The 18048-nt window shown below is 42.8% G+C and overlaps 3 protein-coding genes across 3 annotated transcripts in view; 2 read left to right on the top strand and 1 right to left on the bottom strand.

The window, feature by feature from the left end:
* Nucleotides 1–2454, top strand: part of skib (v-ski avian sarcoma viral oncogene homolog b) — a 32234-nt gene extending 29780 nt beyond the window's left edge. The window contains exons 6-7 of the mRNA XM_018699626.2: nucleotides 7–237; nucleotides 333–2454. Of these exons, the coding sequence (XP_018555142.1) occupies nucleotides 7–237; nucleotides 333–554 (453 nt within the window). The 3' untranslated portion in view covers nucleotides 555–2454. The remainder of the gene's footprint in view (nucleotides 1–6; nucleotides 238–332) is intronic.
* Nucleotides 2455–4503: 2049 nt separating this feature from the next.
* Nucleotides 4504–13600, top strand: LOC108899127 (1-phosphatidylinositol 4,5-bisphosphate phosphodiesterase eta-2-like). Its single transcript, XM_051072597.1, is given in 21 exon segments — nucleotides 4504–4828; nucleotides 5831–5977; nucleotides 6685–6928; nucleotides 7106–7235; nucleotides 8257–8427; nucleotides 8653–8746; nucleotides 8863–9066; nucleotides 9168–9288; nucleotides 9383–9500; nucleotides 9502–9555; nucleotides 9700–9816; nucleotides 10136–10233; nucleotides 10318–10406; nucleotides 10505–10690; nucleotides 10781–10888; nucleotides 10972–11096; nucleotides 11194–11278; nucleotides 11391–11537; nucleotides 11706–11785; nucleotides 11881–12982; nucleotides 13083–13600. Coding segments are annotated over 21 exon segments (3762 nt in total). The 3' UTR covers nucleotides 13100–13600.
* si:dkey-183j2.10 (glutamate receptor U1) lies at nucleotides 13258–18041 on the bottom strand. The gene is made up of 9 exons (XM_051072235.1): nucleotides 17896–18041; nucleotides 17633–17725; nucleotides 16357–16388; nucleotides 16070–16249; nucleotides 15734–15957; nucleotides 15468–15565; nucleotides 15090–15307; nucleotides 14773–14992; nucleotides 13258–14681 (listed from the first exon to the last, which is right to left on the bottom strand). The coding sequence occupies exons 2-9, from the start codon at nucleotides 17715–17717 to the stop codon at nucleotides 14365–14367; spliced, it is 1374 nt and encodes a 457-aa protein (XP_050928192.1). The 5' UTR covers nucleotides 17718–17725; nucleotides 17896–18041; the 3' UTR covers nucleotides 13258–14364.
* Between the last annotated feature and the right edge of the window lie 7 nt (nucleotides 18042–18048).

Raw genomic sequence — 18048 nt, 5'->3', positions numbered from 1 at the left:
TTACAGGAATTGGAGTTTGTGAGGGTGGCTAAGAAAGGCCGCCTTCGTGAGGCCATCGAAGCCAAGCGCAACCTGCGAAAGGAGATCGAACGCCTTCGTGTGGAATGGGAGAGGAAGATGAGGGATGCGGAGGAGTCTTGTGGGCGGCTGAAGAGAGAGCTGGAGAGAGAGAGACAGGTGCGGGTTTGCGACAAAGGCTGCGAGGCTGAGCGTCTCCGGGTCAAGTACTCTACTCAGGTGAGATGTCTCCAAGATGCCCAGATTGTTGATCCTTTCCCTTGATTGTGTTTCACTTATACTGACTGCTGCTTGTGTTGGGCTGTGTTGCACAGATCGAAGAGTTGCACATGCAGCTACAGCAAGCAGAGGCCGATCGCGAGCAGCTGAGGCAAGAGCTTCAGCAGGAGAGAGAAGCTCGGCAGAGCCTGGAGAGTGTCGTCAAAGACCTGCAAATCCAGCTGGCGCTGCAGGCTAACAGCGGCCCTCCTGGAGAGTCCAAGGACGCAAACACAGACACACACAGACAGACCACACAACTCACCAATGGATCCTAAAGTTGCACATTCGAAAATGGAGAAAAGGACTCAAACATAAGGAGCATGATAAAGCACCTCCTGTTAGGGAAAAGAGACTCGGAAAAATGCAAAGTACAGTTTTGTAGAGGAAAAAATCTGTCATATATAATATGATACGATATTAATCAATATTATTATGACAATATATGAATTTAATGAAATGAACTGGAAAGTAGCATGATGTCTCAGCATGTTGTAGAGCGTGAAACTAAGACAGACTTCTTCAGCGACGACCACATCTCTCCAGTGACATCAGAGCCCTCGGTTACACACCTGACGCTGTCCAAGGATTTTATTTTGGTATAAGCTATTCTAAGATGTGCAAATATAGCCACATAACACTACTTGAATATGAAGGGAAGAAAAACATGTTGCACCCGGTGAAACATGAGCAGATGATGAAACTCTTGGTGCCACAAAACATTGGTACACTCAAAGGTGTCATTGCAGACCACTGGAAACAAGAGACACCAGTTTACCACTATTTACTTTTAATATCAGCTTGCTTTTTATAACTGTGTAGAGGATGTACTTTTTAAGAAATATTGCTTGCGCAGCACTGTTATTCCACAGGCAAGAAAAAAAACCCATCCATATACAAACATGTACGCGTGTATACCAGCTTGTCTACCTTTTGTATTTTATAAACCTGAAGTATTGGAGGTTACGTGGGCTGCCTTCAGGTCCACCACTGTTTTATGCTTAGATATTTTATGGAAGTGTTACTTTTTAATATTATGATGCAACTTTATTTGTTGTTTGAACATTGTTTTCCAGTAATGTTTTTGCAACCAAACCATGTGATAAATAGTAAATATTCTTGCCCACATTAGTGCAGATAAGTCTACAAACGCCCTCCTAAAAGAAAAAAAGGAAAAAAAAAATTCAATAGCTGTCTGTATTTGTTGAAATGCGGTACTTCTGATTTTCTATTGAGTATTGTAAAATAATTTATATTCTATAATAATTTGCTGCCTATCAACAGAAAGCATTCATTTTTAGTCACTGGTTTTAGGGCTCTTAAATCAACAAATGCTGTTTATATGAACAACATTTCTACATATATACGAAATATGGATATATATTTTTTTACTTTAAGAAAAGGAATTGCACTTTTTAAAGAAAAGAACCTTGCATTGTGCATCGTACTCCCTGTTACATTTTTCAAATAACAAGTTAACATGAACTTTGAATTTAAACACACTCTCCCTCAGTATCCTCTGATGTAAATACAATGATATTGTAAATAAGATATTTGTCGGTATGTTTGCTTGCTCCAGACTTAAACTGATTATGAATATTATTTTTTGCTCTTACTTGAAACCAAAAAGAGACTATATTTGGATTTGCAAAATTGCAATTTCATCAATGTGTCCCTGAGTATCATTGCAATCACAGGGCATTTACCTGAACGGACGGTAAATCAGAAATAGTCGTGAACTTGACCTATCAGTAGTTTTTGTAGGTTTGACACGAGACAGAATATTATAATTTCTCCCTTGATTTTGTTTATTTGAGAAGATCTTTATTATTTGATGAATTATAGAGTATATATTACACCACAGACCAAAAACTGAAAAATGGATTTGAATTGTCTGCACCTCCAGCTCCCTCATCAGATAGAGTAGAAGCAACACCTTCTCATGGTTTCAACCTTAGGTGCTCTCGTATATTTAGACAAGAAACACTTTTATGTCTTATCATTATGATACCCTCGCTCAGTATTTGTTGGGTACAGTGTAATAGCAATATCCATTTTGTTAGCTGATGCTGTTGTAGTTTTGGTTTGGAAGTGGGGTTTCACTTGCCTCTTGTTTCAATGTTTTCTTTTTCCTTCGGAAAACTTGTATAATACCCATTAAAATCTAAATCAATCCTACAGGGGTCTGAGGAGTGTTTTTTTTTTTTTTTCCACCATAATGGAATCAGCGTTCATGCATGTTTGTGTGTGTGGATGTATTTTTAGATGTGCTAGCAACGTAGCTCTAGTGATGGCGACATCCAGACTGCCATAAAATTTCATCTAGATATTCATGTTCCCAGGAGGATGGATCCTACTGACTATGGTTTTTAATGAAATGTCTCAACAACTAGTGGATGAATCCTAGTAACTTCATTTTTTATCATGCAGCAAAATACTTTGGCTCACAACCAAATACCTGCAAAACTAACAACTTACATGCTAACACATGAAAATAAGATGGTGAACAGGGTAAACATAGCAATGCTAACATGCTACAAATCAGCATGTTAGCATTGAAACTGCATTCAGCTCAAAGTACTGCCTAAATAAAGCTTAAAAATGGGCGTATACATTAATATATTGGAACAAATAGTGCATTCAGTTAGCATATAAATAATCTACTGGCCTACTGAATGATTTTAATGAGTAACACAAGAGTGGAGGTACTCCAAAACAGTAAAGAGGCACAGGGGAAACAGCTTGCTCAGTTGGCTCAGTCAGGAAGCCACGACAGTGCATGTATCAGGTTTCCCTGTGTTTTTCCCTCATGCTCCCCTCCCCTGTGTGTTTGTTTGTCTCCTCTATAGTCTGTGTGTTTAGGTGTGTGTGTCCAGCTGGGTGCGGCTCCTTGGTTTTTTCCTCCGCCAACTCACCTGAAAAGCCTCACGTCATCGCCCTGAGCTCAGCCCACCCCTCCCCCAAGACTGACACAAACTCCAGCTACATTAAAACCACCTTAAAACTGTTACCTGGTTCCCTCGTGTCTGTGTTCTGCCATCATTTTGGGTCCTAAATCGAGCTCTTGCATGCACAGAACCAGGACCCTGAAAGAGAAGCAGGTACATGGACTCAACAATCATTAAACTCATTGTCTACACCTGTGCTTTTTTCTACTGTAATGTCTTAACTTCCTCTGTGAAACAAATTAGTCCTAAAATATCATCAATCAAATTCACGAAACTGAGCAATCAGCTGCACACCTGGTATTTATCAGCTGTTTCTCTCCCTGATTTTGGGTTTTGTAGGCCCCATGCAGGTGTTCTTACTTACTCCAGTTGATTACATCTCTGCTCAGGTTGAAATTAAATGGAGCAAAACCAGATACAGAGCTTTTTTTCACAGCATGTTGAAGCAGGAAAAGCACAGGTGTATTTAGTAGCATTAACGATGGAGGAGATCTTGGTGTTGTTCCCACTGGCTCTCTGTCGTTAGTGTTATCAGTTCCACCTGTGCTTTTCCTGCTATAACAAATCAAAATGTCTGCAGGGAAAGAGGAATATACGTCTTTCATTTGTGGAGTAACTCTACTCTTTTGCGATGTAGTGTGTGCATATGTGTGTGTGTCACACTGTTGCCTCTAGGGGGAAATCATTGCACACAGTTGAGGAGTGGATGACTCCTGCTTGTTAATATTCAAATGCACTAGTGTGACCATAAATCCTAATACTGTCTAACAACAGTTTATTAAGAGTATCAAGTATACTTTCTGTATTCTGTAATGATTAGCACTGCTGTAAGTGTAGTTAAATTAAAATGTGAAGCCTTCCTATCCCATTCTCATTCTTCAGAGGCTTACTGGTTGCGTGAAAATCCCTCCATGAAAGCAGGGCTGAAGCCTCACTCCTGGATTACAGCTTGAGGAAGATTTAGTGACTGACACATGTTGCACACTTCCTCTGTGCAAGCCTCCCCTCAGTGCAAATAAATAATAAAGAATAAAAAAGGAATCCATGGCTGCTAAACTGGATCCCTGAGCACAGGATGACGAGGAGATGAACCTTCTGTTGGGAGTATTGTTTCCTGATCCAGTATGGGAATACTTTAACTGGAAGAGAGGGATATGTTGACGCTTTGGAAGCTGCATGAGAGAAGCTGCCCTGCAAAGAAACTTTGCTGATGAGCCCGGCAGAATGAGGAGGAAGGTGGGTTCATGTGGCATGAATGGGACAGGATAGTTGGACTCAAATGTACGATTCAGGGATGAACATCACCCCACCGATGGCACCTCGGTCTCCAGGGCTGGGGGGCAGCCAACCGCTGTCCTCTCTGTCGCCCAAGAAGACCAACTTTCAGTCTTTGGGATCTTTGTCATCAGGAATGTTCCCCCCCCCTTTGCTGGCGAGGGGCTCCTCCCATCAGGCGAAACAGGCCTCGAGCCCCTCGCCCACCCCGTCCATTATGAGCTCCCCTAAACTCTGGCAGAAGGCGTCCATATCCAGGCTCGCAGAGGAGTTTTTCTGGATTGGTGGAAGTGTGGTTGCACAGCCTAAATGGAGGCTGGGTCAGATAGGTAAGACTCTAATGACAGTCATTACTGCAGCGTGTCAACAGGTTGTTTAGCAGAGGGGCTCTCTGCAACTGAAGAGGGAATTTTTAACTGGACACATGACAATAATGAGAGATTCTAAAACAGCAAGCTGTGAATTCAAAACTCCAACTCTGTTACCTTCTTGTAAATGGCAGCCATTTTGTTGGTGTTCCTCATATAATAGCACAGAGGAGCAGGGAAGCTGGGAAGCCTGTGAATAGATAATGGGCATATGGACAGTAGACAATCCTTTAGGATTAGCCTGAATGTTGTGCCAGGTTGCATCACATGTATCTGAGCTTCAGATTACAAACAAAGCTTACCTGCCCCCAGTGCACAAAACAATCACACCACTTCACCATGAACTAAGATGCTCCCAGTGCTTCAGTAAAATTGTTGGAGCTGACGCCATTTCAGCACAAGCACTTCAAACCCATTATTCAAATTTGAACAAAGAAGAAAATGGTCTAAATCTCTGTGAGGCAGCCAATAATTGATTGATTTGTTTTTTTGTTGTTGTTGTGTAAGACAATAATCATTCTGTTGTTGGTTATGTGTGTTTTCCCTCTTGTGCCTCTTGTCATTAACACATAAACAGCTACTTAAATCCCTGTGTGACGCAGACTATAATCTCATAAACAAGTGCTTGATGGTAAACCTCTACTTGTCTCGGCTGCTTCAGGCATTCCTTTGAGTTAGTCATGTCTTCCTGCACAAAATCACAACACATGTTCTGCAGTATTTCACATATTAGACACTGGCTCAACAACATCTGCAATAATAACAAGGCACTTTTGACTGAATCTGTGGTAAAAATGGACGATCTTCAGCATCTATAGCTACATTTCCCTTAAAATCTCAAGTTGGAATGAACCCAATCTGATGTTTGGATTAAATAAATGATTCTGTGATCATCCCAGTTGATTTCAGACAGAAGCTATCGGATCCTTGATAAATAATGTGTCTCCTTGTGCTCTGGTGTAGTGGAGAGGTGTATGTGCACCATGCAGGCCGGCACTCAGATGACCAAACTGAAGGGGAAGAAGAAAGGACTGGTCCGATTCTTTTACCTGGACGAGCACAAGTCCTGCATCCGATGGCGGCCCTCCAGGAAACACGACAAGGCCAAAAGTGAGCGATCACCACGCTGAATTTAACAGAACTGAACAACATTTTTACATAGCACTCAGGCTCAAACGAATCAGAACTGATCACATGGCAAAATCAAACCATCACTGATCGACAAATTAGATCTATCACGGGTTAGGAGGGGGATAAATAGATTGAACCTCTTCTCAGAGAAGAGAGCCTGCATCCCACCCTCTGTTTAGAGGTGAGGCTTGAACATACACACAGTATGTCTATGATCCATATCAATAACTCTGGTCTCTCAGAACAAAATCACATTTGGTTGTAAACCATTTGTGTGTTGCTGTGCGTAAACGTATGGTTTTCTACCATGATGCTTCATGGGAAAAGATGCAGTAAAAATGAATTAAATAGCAGCCAGGTGCATTTATTGGTCATGAAGGTTTCATTTTATAACCAGTAAATGTTGGATTACTGTTCTACAGTGAGCTATCATATTTGCTACCCTGTAATTACAATAAAAGGCAAACCTAAAACCTACATATGCTGCATATAATCCATCATAAAACTTGAAGGCAATTATTTACAACAAATATTTCCTCATTTCTTAAGAGCCCTGGTTATCCTGAAAAAGAAACTGTACAGTGTATTTATATTTGAAGCTAATGAGAGAGAAAACAAACACTTAATTAAAAATGATGGAAAGCTCTGATTGATCACTTGATTGATTTCTTCATCATCTGTTTCAGTAACTATTGATTCCATCCATGAAGTCTGTGAGGGGAAAAAGTCAGAGATCTTCAGGCGCTACGCCGACAACCGTTTCGATCCAAACTGCTGCTTCAGTATTTACTATGGGGAGCGTGTGAAGTCCCTGAACCTGGTCTCCACCAACGCAGAGGAGGCCCGCACCTGGATCACTGGGCTGAAATACCTCATGGCTGGTATCAGTGATGAAGACAGCCTGGCCCGGAGGCAACGCACCCGTGATCAATATCCTTTGTTCAACCACTCATGGACACATCACTTGATTTTCAACTGATTATTTCACCTAAAAGTGATGATAAACTCACTCTGAACTGAAGAATTAGACGCTGTGATACTCTGACAGAACAACACATGTGAACTGACCTGATCATGTTGTAGTTTCCTCCTTAACTGCAGCCTCACATGGTTACAGCAGACTTTCTCTGAGGCCGACAAGAACGGAGACGGGACCCTGAGCATCGGGGAGGTTCACCAGCTGCTCCACAAACTCAATGTGAATCTGCCCAAGCAGAAAGTCAGGGAGATGTTTCAAGTAAGATTTACATCCACAAAGGTTGATCATAAAAGCTGTGATAGATTTAATATGCATGGCACACCATCAAAGCTACATCTGAGCTTTTGTGTATTTAATAATCTAGCATCACTGATACAATATCTCAACTGGAGATTATGCTTCATTGAATTAGGGCTGCATGGCTGCATGGCTGCATAACGTAATTGTATTAAGCTACATGATTTAACTGGTGACTTGATTGATGGCTCCACTTGAATAATGAACAGTAGCTGGAAATAAACACAGCATGCAAGCAGCTCTGTGAGGCTAAACTGCAGCTGTGCTAAATGCTAATGTTTGCTAGTCAGTGCAAAACTCAAAATACAGCTGAGACAAATGTCAAATGTCAGGGAGCAGGAGGGTTTCATCCTCTCAAGACCATGAATACATGCTGATGGTTAGTGAGATATTTCTGGACTGAAGTGGTGGACTGACAAACAGGCAGTGCTGGTAGCATGGCTAAAAATAAATAAAGAGGTTTGTATATGGCTAAACAACGGCTCCAAACCGGAAAAAAAAACAGGATTAACAAATGGTTTCTGGACAATTAAATAAGTTCTTTATGCACTGATGTTTGGGGCAGGTACTAAAGAATTAAAACCTTTAAGTTTAAGTAAAAGGTCACAGGTTTAGTCTCGATGTACTCCTCACATCATTCTCATAAAAGACGCAGTAACCTGAAAAGGTGGAGGCGCAGCCATCAGACAAATGTATATACAGTATTTTGGCAGGAGAGAGAAACAGGAAGGCCATATGGCCACTGCTGAACAGATGGCTTCAGCTGCACTGCTTTAGCTCAGCCGCTCACTATCCTCCCGTCCTGATGAGAACAGTCCCTGTGAACGAGCTCCATCATGTTTGGTGATGACAGAGATATATCCCTCAGATGTATATGGTGCATGGTGGTGCATATTTTCTTTGGCAGGGTGGTTATCTCACATCACACACACACTGAGACACTTATCTCCGGCTCAGAAAATACTTGTGTCAATATCTGTAGGAAGCAGACACAGACGAGAACCAAGGCTCTCTGGGCTTCGAGGAATTCTGTTCGTTCTACAAGATGATTTCCACCCGCAGAGACCTCTATCTGATCCTGATCTCCTACAGCAATCAGAAAGAAGTCATGGATCTCCATGACCTTGCACGCTTCCTGGAAAATGAACAGAAGGTACAACAAACTGACTAAAAATAATCACACAGATCTGTAATTTCAGGTGGAAAGAACACCAGGCATTCAGTGTATTTACTACTAATACAAACCCAACATTTCCCATCGTTGCTAGTTCACAAAGACAAAACAAACAAAAGCATTCAACTGACAAAACATACATGTAAATGCATATTTTGGGTCATTTAATGAAAAAGATGATTCTTGGTGTTGCTTTATCTGCAGATGCGAGGCCTGGCCAAAGAGCATCTGGTTGACATAATCGCAAAGTTTGAGCCGTGTCCTGAGAACCTGCAGCGTATGGTCCTGGGTATCGATGGTATGGAGAACGCCCAAATATGCATCTGACAGATGAAGCATCATTAACGTCATACGTGTCTAGACATGACATCGACATGCAAGTAAAACACCAGGTCTGAAACTTTCCTCCTCCAGGTTTTACTAACTACATGCGGAGTCCCGCAGGCGACATCTTCAACCCCGAGCACAACCAGGTGAACCAGGACATGACGCAGCCTCTGTGCAACTACTTCATCGCCACATCACACAACACCTACCTGACAGGAGACCAGCTGCTGTCTCAGTCTAGAGTGGAGATGTACGCCTATGTTCTCCAGGCTGGCTGTCGCTGTGTGGAGGGTAAGAGCGTGCAAAACCAGAACGTCAGCTCTCTTCGCTGTGATTTCATCACGATACAGGCGTCTCTGTAAAGGTAAAGCACTTTGTTTCTCCTCTGTCAGTGGACTGCTGGGATGGGCCCGATGGAGAGCCCATTATCCACCATGGTTACACCTTGACGTCCAAAATTCTCTTCAAAGACGTTATTGAAACAATCAACAAATATGCCTTCACAAAGTCACAGTAAGTGCCTCTGGGCCGTGATATTGGTACAGCCTATTACAGTAAAAAGCATCATGCTGGTTTAGTAACTCATCATTTCAACCCTCCGCTGCAGGTACCCAGTGATCTTGTCCATAGAGAACCACTGCACCGTGCCCCAGCAGAAAAAGATGGCTGAGTATCTGAGAGAGGTGCTGCAGGACAAACTGGACCTGTCCAATGTCAACATGCACTGAATGCAAGAAGCTGCCCTCCCCTGAGATCCTGAAAGGGAAGGTTTTAGTCAAGGTAAAGTTGTTTTTAGCAACACACTATATATTATTCTGTTATGAGCTGAGCTGGAAGGACTCACTCATTGTAAAGGTAGAAAATATAAAGTAGTAAAAAAATATACAACACAGTGTAATTGACTTAATGATTGTTGTTTTCTAGGGGAAGAAGCTGCCAGCAAACCTTGACTCTGATGCAGAGGAAGGTGATGTGTCTGATGAAGACACTGGTGATGAGGACGAAGAGGAAGATGACGACGACGATGATGATAATCCACAGGCTAGTGAAACCTCGAAGCACAGACAGACAGATAGACAGATGAATGGATGGATGGATGGATAGTCATATTAATATACTATCCCTGACTGTTTCAGGATGGGAATAGTATCACTTCTGCCAATCAACCCAAAAAGAAAAGGCGATTTGCCAGATCGATCATGAGGAGCTTCAAACGAAAGGTCTGACATTGTTCATTTTCTTAAGCTATTTAAATCTCTTCTGTCCACTTGGTTTTTAATTCAATTTCCTGTGATGAAAATGTAATGAAATAAATTTGACTGTTTAAATATTTAGAGAGAAAATATACACTTTTTTTCAGAGGAAAAAGAGAGTTCGAGTTAAAAACAAGTCGATGTCTGATGGAGAATCGGACTACAGCAGCAGCAGGGAAAGGACCCAAATTGTTTACCATCCCAAGTAAGACTAGTAGTCATTGAATTGAGAAGTTTTAGCAAGCTAATGCTCCTACTGATTAGTCACACTCCATAACTCTCCCTTCAGGAAGCGGAAAACAATGAGGCTGTCTCGAGCTCTGTCTGACCTGGTCAAATACACGAAATCTGTCCGTGTGCATGACATAGAAACACAAGGTAAACATCAAACTACTCTGTTTAAAACAAATATATCCTACAGGTCATTGTAAACTTTGAGGGTGGATGCTTGATGCGTCTTTGTTTCTGTCTGGCAGCATTTACAAACAGTTGGCAGGTGTCTTCCCTTAACGAGACTGTTATGAACCAGATCTTACAGCTGAAACCCGCTGAGTTGGTGCGTTTCAACCAGCGCCAGCTTCTGAGAGTCTACCCGTCCAACTACAGGGTGGACTCAAGCAACTTCAACCCACAACCATACTGGAATGCAGGATGCCATATGGGTAAGACCACAGATTACAATGCTTCTTGATTTTCTGTTTGGTATTGTAGCAGTTTTTCATGTGTATATATGTTTGTTTGTTTGATTTTAGTTGCGATGAACTATCAAACAGAAGGACGAATGCTTGAACTGAACCGAGCCAAGTTCTCAAGCAACGGAAACTGTGGATATATTCTGAAACCTAAGTGCATGTGTAAAGGTACGTCTATGCTGCAGTTTGTAAAGAGTGAAAGGCAGCTGTCCCTGTGTGAGGATGTAATAACTTTTCTTGTTTTTTCACAGCTGCCTTTAACCCCATGTTGGAGGATCCTGTGCCAGGACACAGAAAGACTCAGTTAGTGCTGAAGATAATCAGCGGACAGCAGCTTCCCAAACCTAAAGACTCCATGTTCGGGGACAGAGGAGAGGTGTTAGAAACTAAAATCATGGCTTCATCATTAAGACACCACAAAAATTAGCAGCTTTGTTGCTAAAATTGTTGCTAAAATGTTTTTACACTTTCAGATTATCGATCCCTTTGTGGAGGTTGAGATTATCGGTCTGCCTGTTGATTGTTCCAAGCAGCAGACCAGGGTGGTGGATGATAATGGTAACTGTGCAAACTCCATCTTGCAATAGCTTAAGAAAATGATCAACTACGTCATATCGGGTCGACTCTTGTGCTTTTCAGCCTGTGTAACTTCCCTTCTGCTGTCACTCAGGTTTCAACCCGATGTGGGAGGAGACCCTCGTCTTCAGCATTCAAATGCCGCAGATCGCCCTGGTGCGTTTCCAGGTGTGGGATCATGATCCTATTGGACGAGATTTCATTGGACAGAGGACTGTAGCTTTCAGAAGTATGATGCCAGGTACTAACACAAACTTATTCAGTAACTAATTTTTAAGACTCCAGAAAGTTGCTGCACAAAGAGAGACAAAACGTGTGAATCAGCTAACTCCATGCAAAAAAGCAAATGAGCATATTTCCCAAGTGAAATGTAGTTTAACATGAGTTTTTTTAAATGCAAAATATGTAGGTTATCGGCATGTGTACCTGGAGGGAATGGCGGAGTCGTCCATCTTTGTTCATGTTGCTATCAATGATATTACAGGAAAGGTGAGCAAATTTCAAAATAATCAACACACACACACTAATTTTAAACTCATCTGAGAAGTATATCTGAAAATCTTTTTACCTTCTTTGTAAAACAGATCAAACCTTCAAATGCGGTGCAAGCTGCCAGAAAACACATCCAAAAAGCAGCTCAGAAGCACATGAAGGGTCATCACAGGCAGCCTTCTCTAGACTTCTCCGTCCTGTCCTCAGAAGATGGACGTGCCCTGTACTTCCGCAAGGATGCGGATACCATCTCTCAGGACAGCAGGAACGGGGAGATGTCTCCTCTGGTACATGGGCCGGCAGCCAAGGCTGCCATCCACAAAGGGGCCATGAGCGAGCCAGTGAGGCGTGCTCACAGAGTTAAAATCCATGAACCACCAGAGACAAGGAGAGGGATCTTCAGCCGGATGTCCTCCACTGACTCCCACCACACGGGGCCTGCTCCCTGTGTGATAGCGGAAAGCTTTGACCTCGAGACCTCTTCCCAGGCTTCTTGTCCTGATGGTCTCGCTCCTGACAGCCAAAATCCAATTCAAGAAGAATCGGAAAGTGAACTTAAGGAACCACCAAACTCAAACTGTGCTGAGCAGGGGACAGTTCAGACATCTGAACCAGAGCAGCCTGAACTAACTGAGGAAGTACCAGTCGTGCAAGAAACCGAACCTGAGCGACCACCAGAAACTCAGAGTCAGACTGACTCACTCCCTCAGCCTCAGCCTCAGCCTCAGCCTCAGCCTCAGCCCGTGCCACAGCCTCTGCCCCAGCCTGAAGCCAAATTTACTCCACTCATCCCTCCATCATCCCCCGCCAGGGTGAGACGGACCTTGGAGGCCCCGGCCACCCCCCGACCGCCCACCCCAATACGAACAAAGGCCCGCTCACGCAGTTGCCCTCGAAAACAGACTACCTCTCCTCAGACGCCGACGGTGAACCGCAAACCCGCTCTCCACTGGCAGACGCAGCGGACACAAAAGTATGGCAGCTACGGTAACCAGGTGAGACACGTACCCAACGGCCTCTGCCTGTCAGACAGCGCGTCCAGCAGCAGCGGCGGCAGCACTGACAGCCTGGAGTTCGTGGCCTCCAGCGTGCCAGCCGGAGAGCAGCGTGAGGGCACCCTGCAGAGGGAGATGAAGGCCCTGTTTGACCAGAAGATGAGAGAGATCCGCTGTAAATCACCGCTTTTTCTAGAAGGTGAGTCATGGATGATGTGATCCGTTTGCAAAGTAAATACATCAAAATAAATGCAGAAGTTAATTGGCTGTATCATGTTCTGTTCTGTTTTGTTTTTTAGATGAGAGCACAGTTTAATTTTGTGACTCCAAAGACACCAAACTCTTCAGAGGAAGACGATGAGCAACAACTGCAAAACAAAGGAGGTGTGGGAGGACGAACAAAGATGAGGCGATGATGAGGAACAAAGCAGTTCTGATTTTCTCTCTAGATACATGGGAAGACACAAAGCAGAATTACACAGTTAGACAGTTTTTATTACTTTAGGCTTGTTGTATGTATGTTTACAATCCACACAGTTGTATTCATGCTACTGGAATGTTTACAAACAACAGTTTTTAAGCATGAAATAGTTTGTAAAAAGAAAATCATGTGATGCCATTGCCAACTGTACAAAACAGCGTGATGAAGAGTCACAAAAAAGGATCAGCAAATAAAATGTATCAGTATTTGCTAGTGATGTGTTAGTTTTCAAGTGTAAACGTGGATCATTTCAACAATTATTTTCATAATATTCAAACTACAATGTTTGCTTTTCCACTGAAACTGTAGCATTTGTACTTGATTATTTTAATAAAACATGAGTTCAAAACCCACAAACCTACAGTGAAGTTAATGATTCTGTCAAATATTAGAAGAAATTCTGAAAAAGCTATCAAACAAACAAAACACTGGAAGCTAAAAGTTTTCAGACTTGTTAAAACTACACGATTCTACGTCATTTCTATGCTTTTTCTTTATCTTTGTCTGCGTTTTCCTGAGCTCTGCTTGCATCGCTGGTCCTCAAGCGTAGACTCAGTTCTTCAGTCAGGACAGTGCAGCAGGATTTCTGAAACAAATCACTTCATTAATATGGTGATGAATTTAATGTAAACATGGCCAATAATATGAATCATATTTCAAATAACACTCTTACCAAGAACTAAGAACTCATACCATAACTAGACATAAATCAGATTACAGTCCTCGTTCAAGACAGACGATACTACAGAGCCAAGATAATGAATCCAAAACATCTGTCTTTACTTTGTTCTTGATTCATTTGTGAAACAATGAGTCGTAATGAACAATTCTTTGTTGGAAGTTTTATCCAACAAGGATTTGCCAAAACCACGTGCCTCAAAGCTTCCACACAAATCTTTGTCTGTGACTCGCTGAGTCTGTGCCCTCTGCATTTGGTGCTGTGAAAACCAGTTGGTAAATGACAGAGTTTCTTTTAACTGTAACAAATTGCTTGGTCTTTAAATGGTTGAGAAAACACTGCAGCCTGCAGGCTTATGAAACAGGTTCAAATCCCACTGGATAAACACAAATAAGGACTGCTTGGTTCAGTTTCTGGAAAGTTAACACTTTGGCAATGGATGTTTTGTAGCTGGACAGCAGTAATGTGATTTGTGAATGAGCTTGCACATACCCTCTGCTCCTGCTGCACTTCTGCGACTCTTGGATGTGAGCTCCAGCACAGCCAGCAGTGCACCCAGCCCCAAGCCCAGGGAAAGAACCAGAAACATTCCCTTGAGGCTGTGCAGCTGCCCAGCTGTAGACTTGGCCTTGTCTGCTATGCAGCTGCTGGCCCACCACTTGCTCCGCAGGTAAGCCAGCTCACCAGCCTCACTCAGCTGAAGGACTGCCACACTGAGGTTCTTTATTAAGGGGGAACCTTGAAGAAATTGATAGGTTTAATGTTAGTTACACTTTTTAACTTCATATAATTCCATTATTGAATGATGTTTAAAAAAAAGCTGCCTCACCGAGGGCGGCAGCAATGCTGTATCCCCTCATGCCAATGACTTCATGAGCTCGGACCAGTTCACAATGGCGTGCTACTGCCAAGTCCAGAGAGACAGACTCGCCAATAAAGGCAAAGTTGCCCTCTTTTGCGCGCCGGACTCCTTCGTCCATAGATGACACAAAACTCTTAGTTCTCTCCATGTGCTCGTAGATTCTGCGGTACACTGGGTTGTTTGAATTCTGGATGAAGGGAAAAAATCGAGAGCATAACAGCATGTAGTGATCCAAAGCAGGAGCTGTCTTAACAACTGAGAGATCAACACTTCTTCACTCTCACCTTAAAGAAGGCAAGGGTTGAAGAGCCAGCCAGGCAGCCATACTCAATCATGTCCTGATTGGCCAAGTCCTCAAACCCTTTCACCGTCAGCTGAGAGGACTCAGGGCTCTTAGAGGAGCTGAGGTTGGAGAAATAACAAGCCAGGAGGACAACAGTAAATAACCACCAGCTGCAGCAAATGATGCGTCCTGAAAGAGCTTTGGGGTGAGGACCAGCACCTGACAACACAAAAAACACAAAAGGAAAAATGTCAAAGCCTGTAGGATAAAGAGAATTGCTGCAGACAAGAGGAAACAAATGAGGCAGCTCATTAAGAACAGAGATTCTCCTCTCTTGTCTGTTGCATTGGCACATAATGTGTCTGGTTTTGCTGTTTACCTTGAAGAGTCAGAGCTCCAGCTGTGAACCACAGGCTGTGGAGGAAGCTGAATCTGTTCTGCTCACTCTGAGGTTGACTCCACTCACACGGGCTGAGTCTGCATTCACATAGCAGTATTAATTATTAATGTAGCAACAGGTCAGTGCCAGCAGACATGAGGAAATATCCACAGGGAATAAGGAGATGTTCACATTTAAATCCACACATAACTACATCAGTAAACATCAATACACAAGTCAAAAATTAAACTGCTGGCATCGCCAACCTGGCAGCTAAAAAGATGCTTGCAGCAGTCCCCAGATAGGCGATGAGGATTCCGACCCAGGTCTCGGCCGTAAATGGGGTCAGGAAATCAAAGAAGCCTGATCCCTCTGAGATGTCCTTCCTCAGCAGGATGCTAATTCCTGTTTGCATGAATGGTTTGGTCATCCCCACAGCTTTCTCTCGAGCTGCAGTGAGAGTCAGTGGAGCGATTGCAAGATCTGCCTCCTGCAGGGAATGACATGTGGAAGAAGATGTGTATATATATATTACAATGCAGCTCCTGCAGAGTCGTTTGCTGCCCTTTGACTCTTTCAAATGTCAGTTTTCGTGTACTCACCCCTCTCACCACCTCTCCAATCATCCCGTTCCAGTTCCCGTTGTCATCCTGCCTGCCGTACGAGCCATCTTTCACCAGCTGCACTCTGTACTTGAAGCCCACTTTCTTGGCTACTTCAGAGAGCAGGTCCATGCAAAAACCCTCCAGCTGTGTGCCCTTGGAAACTGTGTACGGCTCTTGCTGTAAAGAAATATGTTAAAAGATAATCAGTGAAATGTGTTTTATCTTTAATCTTGTATTCACAGTGATATGAAGCTTAAGTATGAAGAAAGACACAGATTAACTACCTTTATTGTTGTGATTCTCAGCTCTGATTGCACTGATGGTGAGGGGGAGAAGTAAGGAACAGTTTAGTGCAGTAACGTTAGCTCAGTAGATCCCAGACTTTTCTAAAATTCCTCTAAAAAGTGTTGTTTCATGAGCTGTTATGTCATTAACTGCAGCATGAGAACCTCCACAGACAACAACGTTCTTAGCAGCACTAGTGATGTGGCTTGTTGTGGCAATGTTGGTCAGCCGGTCAGTCCACCAAATTTTCCAGTATGTGTGTCGACTCCTGCTAACATGATTTTGGTATTTATTGCTCATAAGGGCAGTATTAGGAGGTAAACAAATAATGGGGATCCAGTACAAGTTTATTTTTCACTCACAGACGTTTCTCAGCTGATGTCCAATCAAAGATTTCTTTGTGCAGTGGCCGTCTTCAGACTTTGGTCTGACACGCAGAGACGTCTGAGGTGAATTTTGGGGTACATGTATTGACCTTCCAGTCACAACTGGTTTCCGGTATCCTAGAGATCTGGCGCCTCTCCTCTTCTACTTGAAAACGGTTTGCTGACCACAATCTATTTAGAGCAGCGTGTTAATTCAAAGAGCCTCAATGCCATGGCACTGGGAGATGGGAGGGCAGTCAAAGAGCATCAAAAGCCTCAATTCAGGCCAAGGCCTCGGGGATCCATCACCACAGGGTGATCCTGACAACCATCAGATCCTCCTTTTCAAAACATGACACGTATACAAGCTCCTCAATCCCCTGTCACTTTTTGGCCACTCTGAACACAGGGTCTTTGTTTGCTCCATAGAGTTGATTTATTGCCATTTTTTTGTGAGACTGTCAACTGGCTTGCTTCCTTGTCTGTTTTTCTACAAGAGTTGGACAGGATGTGGCGCTACACTTTGATATTCATCCGATCTGACAGTCTATGTATTTATGTCTTGTCAAGCCTGAGAAATTTCTACCAAATCCAGCAGAGAAAACATGAGGAATTTGGCAGAGAAAAAAAGCAAGCTGCCACCACACTGAATTACAAATGAAGTGACCGGGTCAGACAGAAATATCAGTATCCAGAAACACAACTTCTTTTTTTATTTATTTTCTAATGTTGTCAATCAGACTGACTTCTACATTTGTGCACATTCGCTCACTTTAAACATGATTTGAGGTAAAGAAAAAAAAAAAAAGGAAGTAAGCAGTACCTAACAAAAGTTGTTACATTGCTTTTGTGTGTTAGTACTATTTCTGCAAAACCAAAACCAAACCTGAGATGAATTAAAGTCTCTTACCTGCAGTACACATCCCCATGTTCAGGAAGAACCCAAAAGACAATACAAAGAAGCTGAACAGCATCTTGTCTCCACTAATTTGCATCCTGAGGGCTGTAAATAGAAAGTTAGTGGTTGGTGGTGCATCAGAAGGATCACATAAATAAACTTAAATAAATGCAAGTTAAGATCTTTCTGGATAAAGATGCAAAGATGTGAATCAAGTCATCACATTAAAGCATTTAAAAGCTGCCAATCAGAGAGGAGAGCATACAGAAGATTACCTGTCAAGAGTCCAAGATGTGACTGTAGGATTGGCACGTCAGGCTTCAGACTGACCCCAGTGAGCTCGACTGTAATGCAGCAGTGATCTGGAGTTTTCCAGATTCAAATGTGTCGAGACAGCCAACAAAGTTTTTGTGGGTGGAGAAAGTGGG

Source organism: Lates calcarifer, linkage group LG8, assembly GCF_001640805.2.
Source record: "Lates calcarifer isolate ASB-BC8 linkage group LG8, TLL_Latcal_v3, whole genome shotgun sequence".
Taxonomy (NCBI): Eukaryota; Metazoa; Chordata; class Actinopteri; family Centropomidae; genus Lates; species Lates calcarifer.
This window is presented reverse-complemented; position numbering and strand designations above follow the sequence as displayed.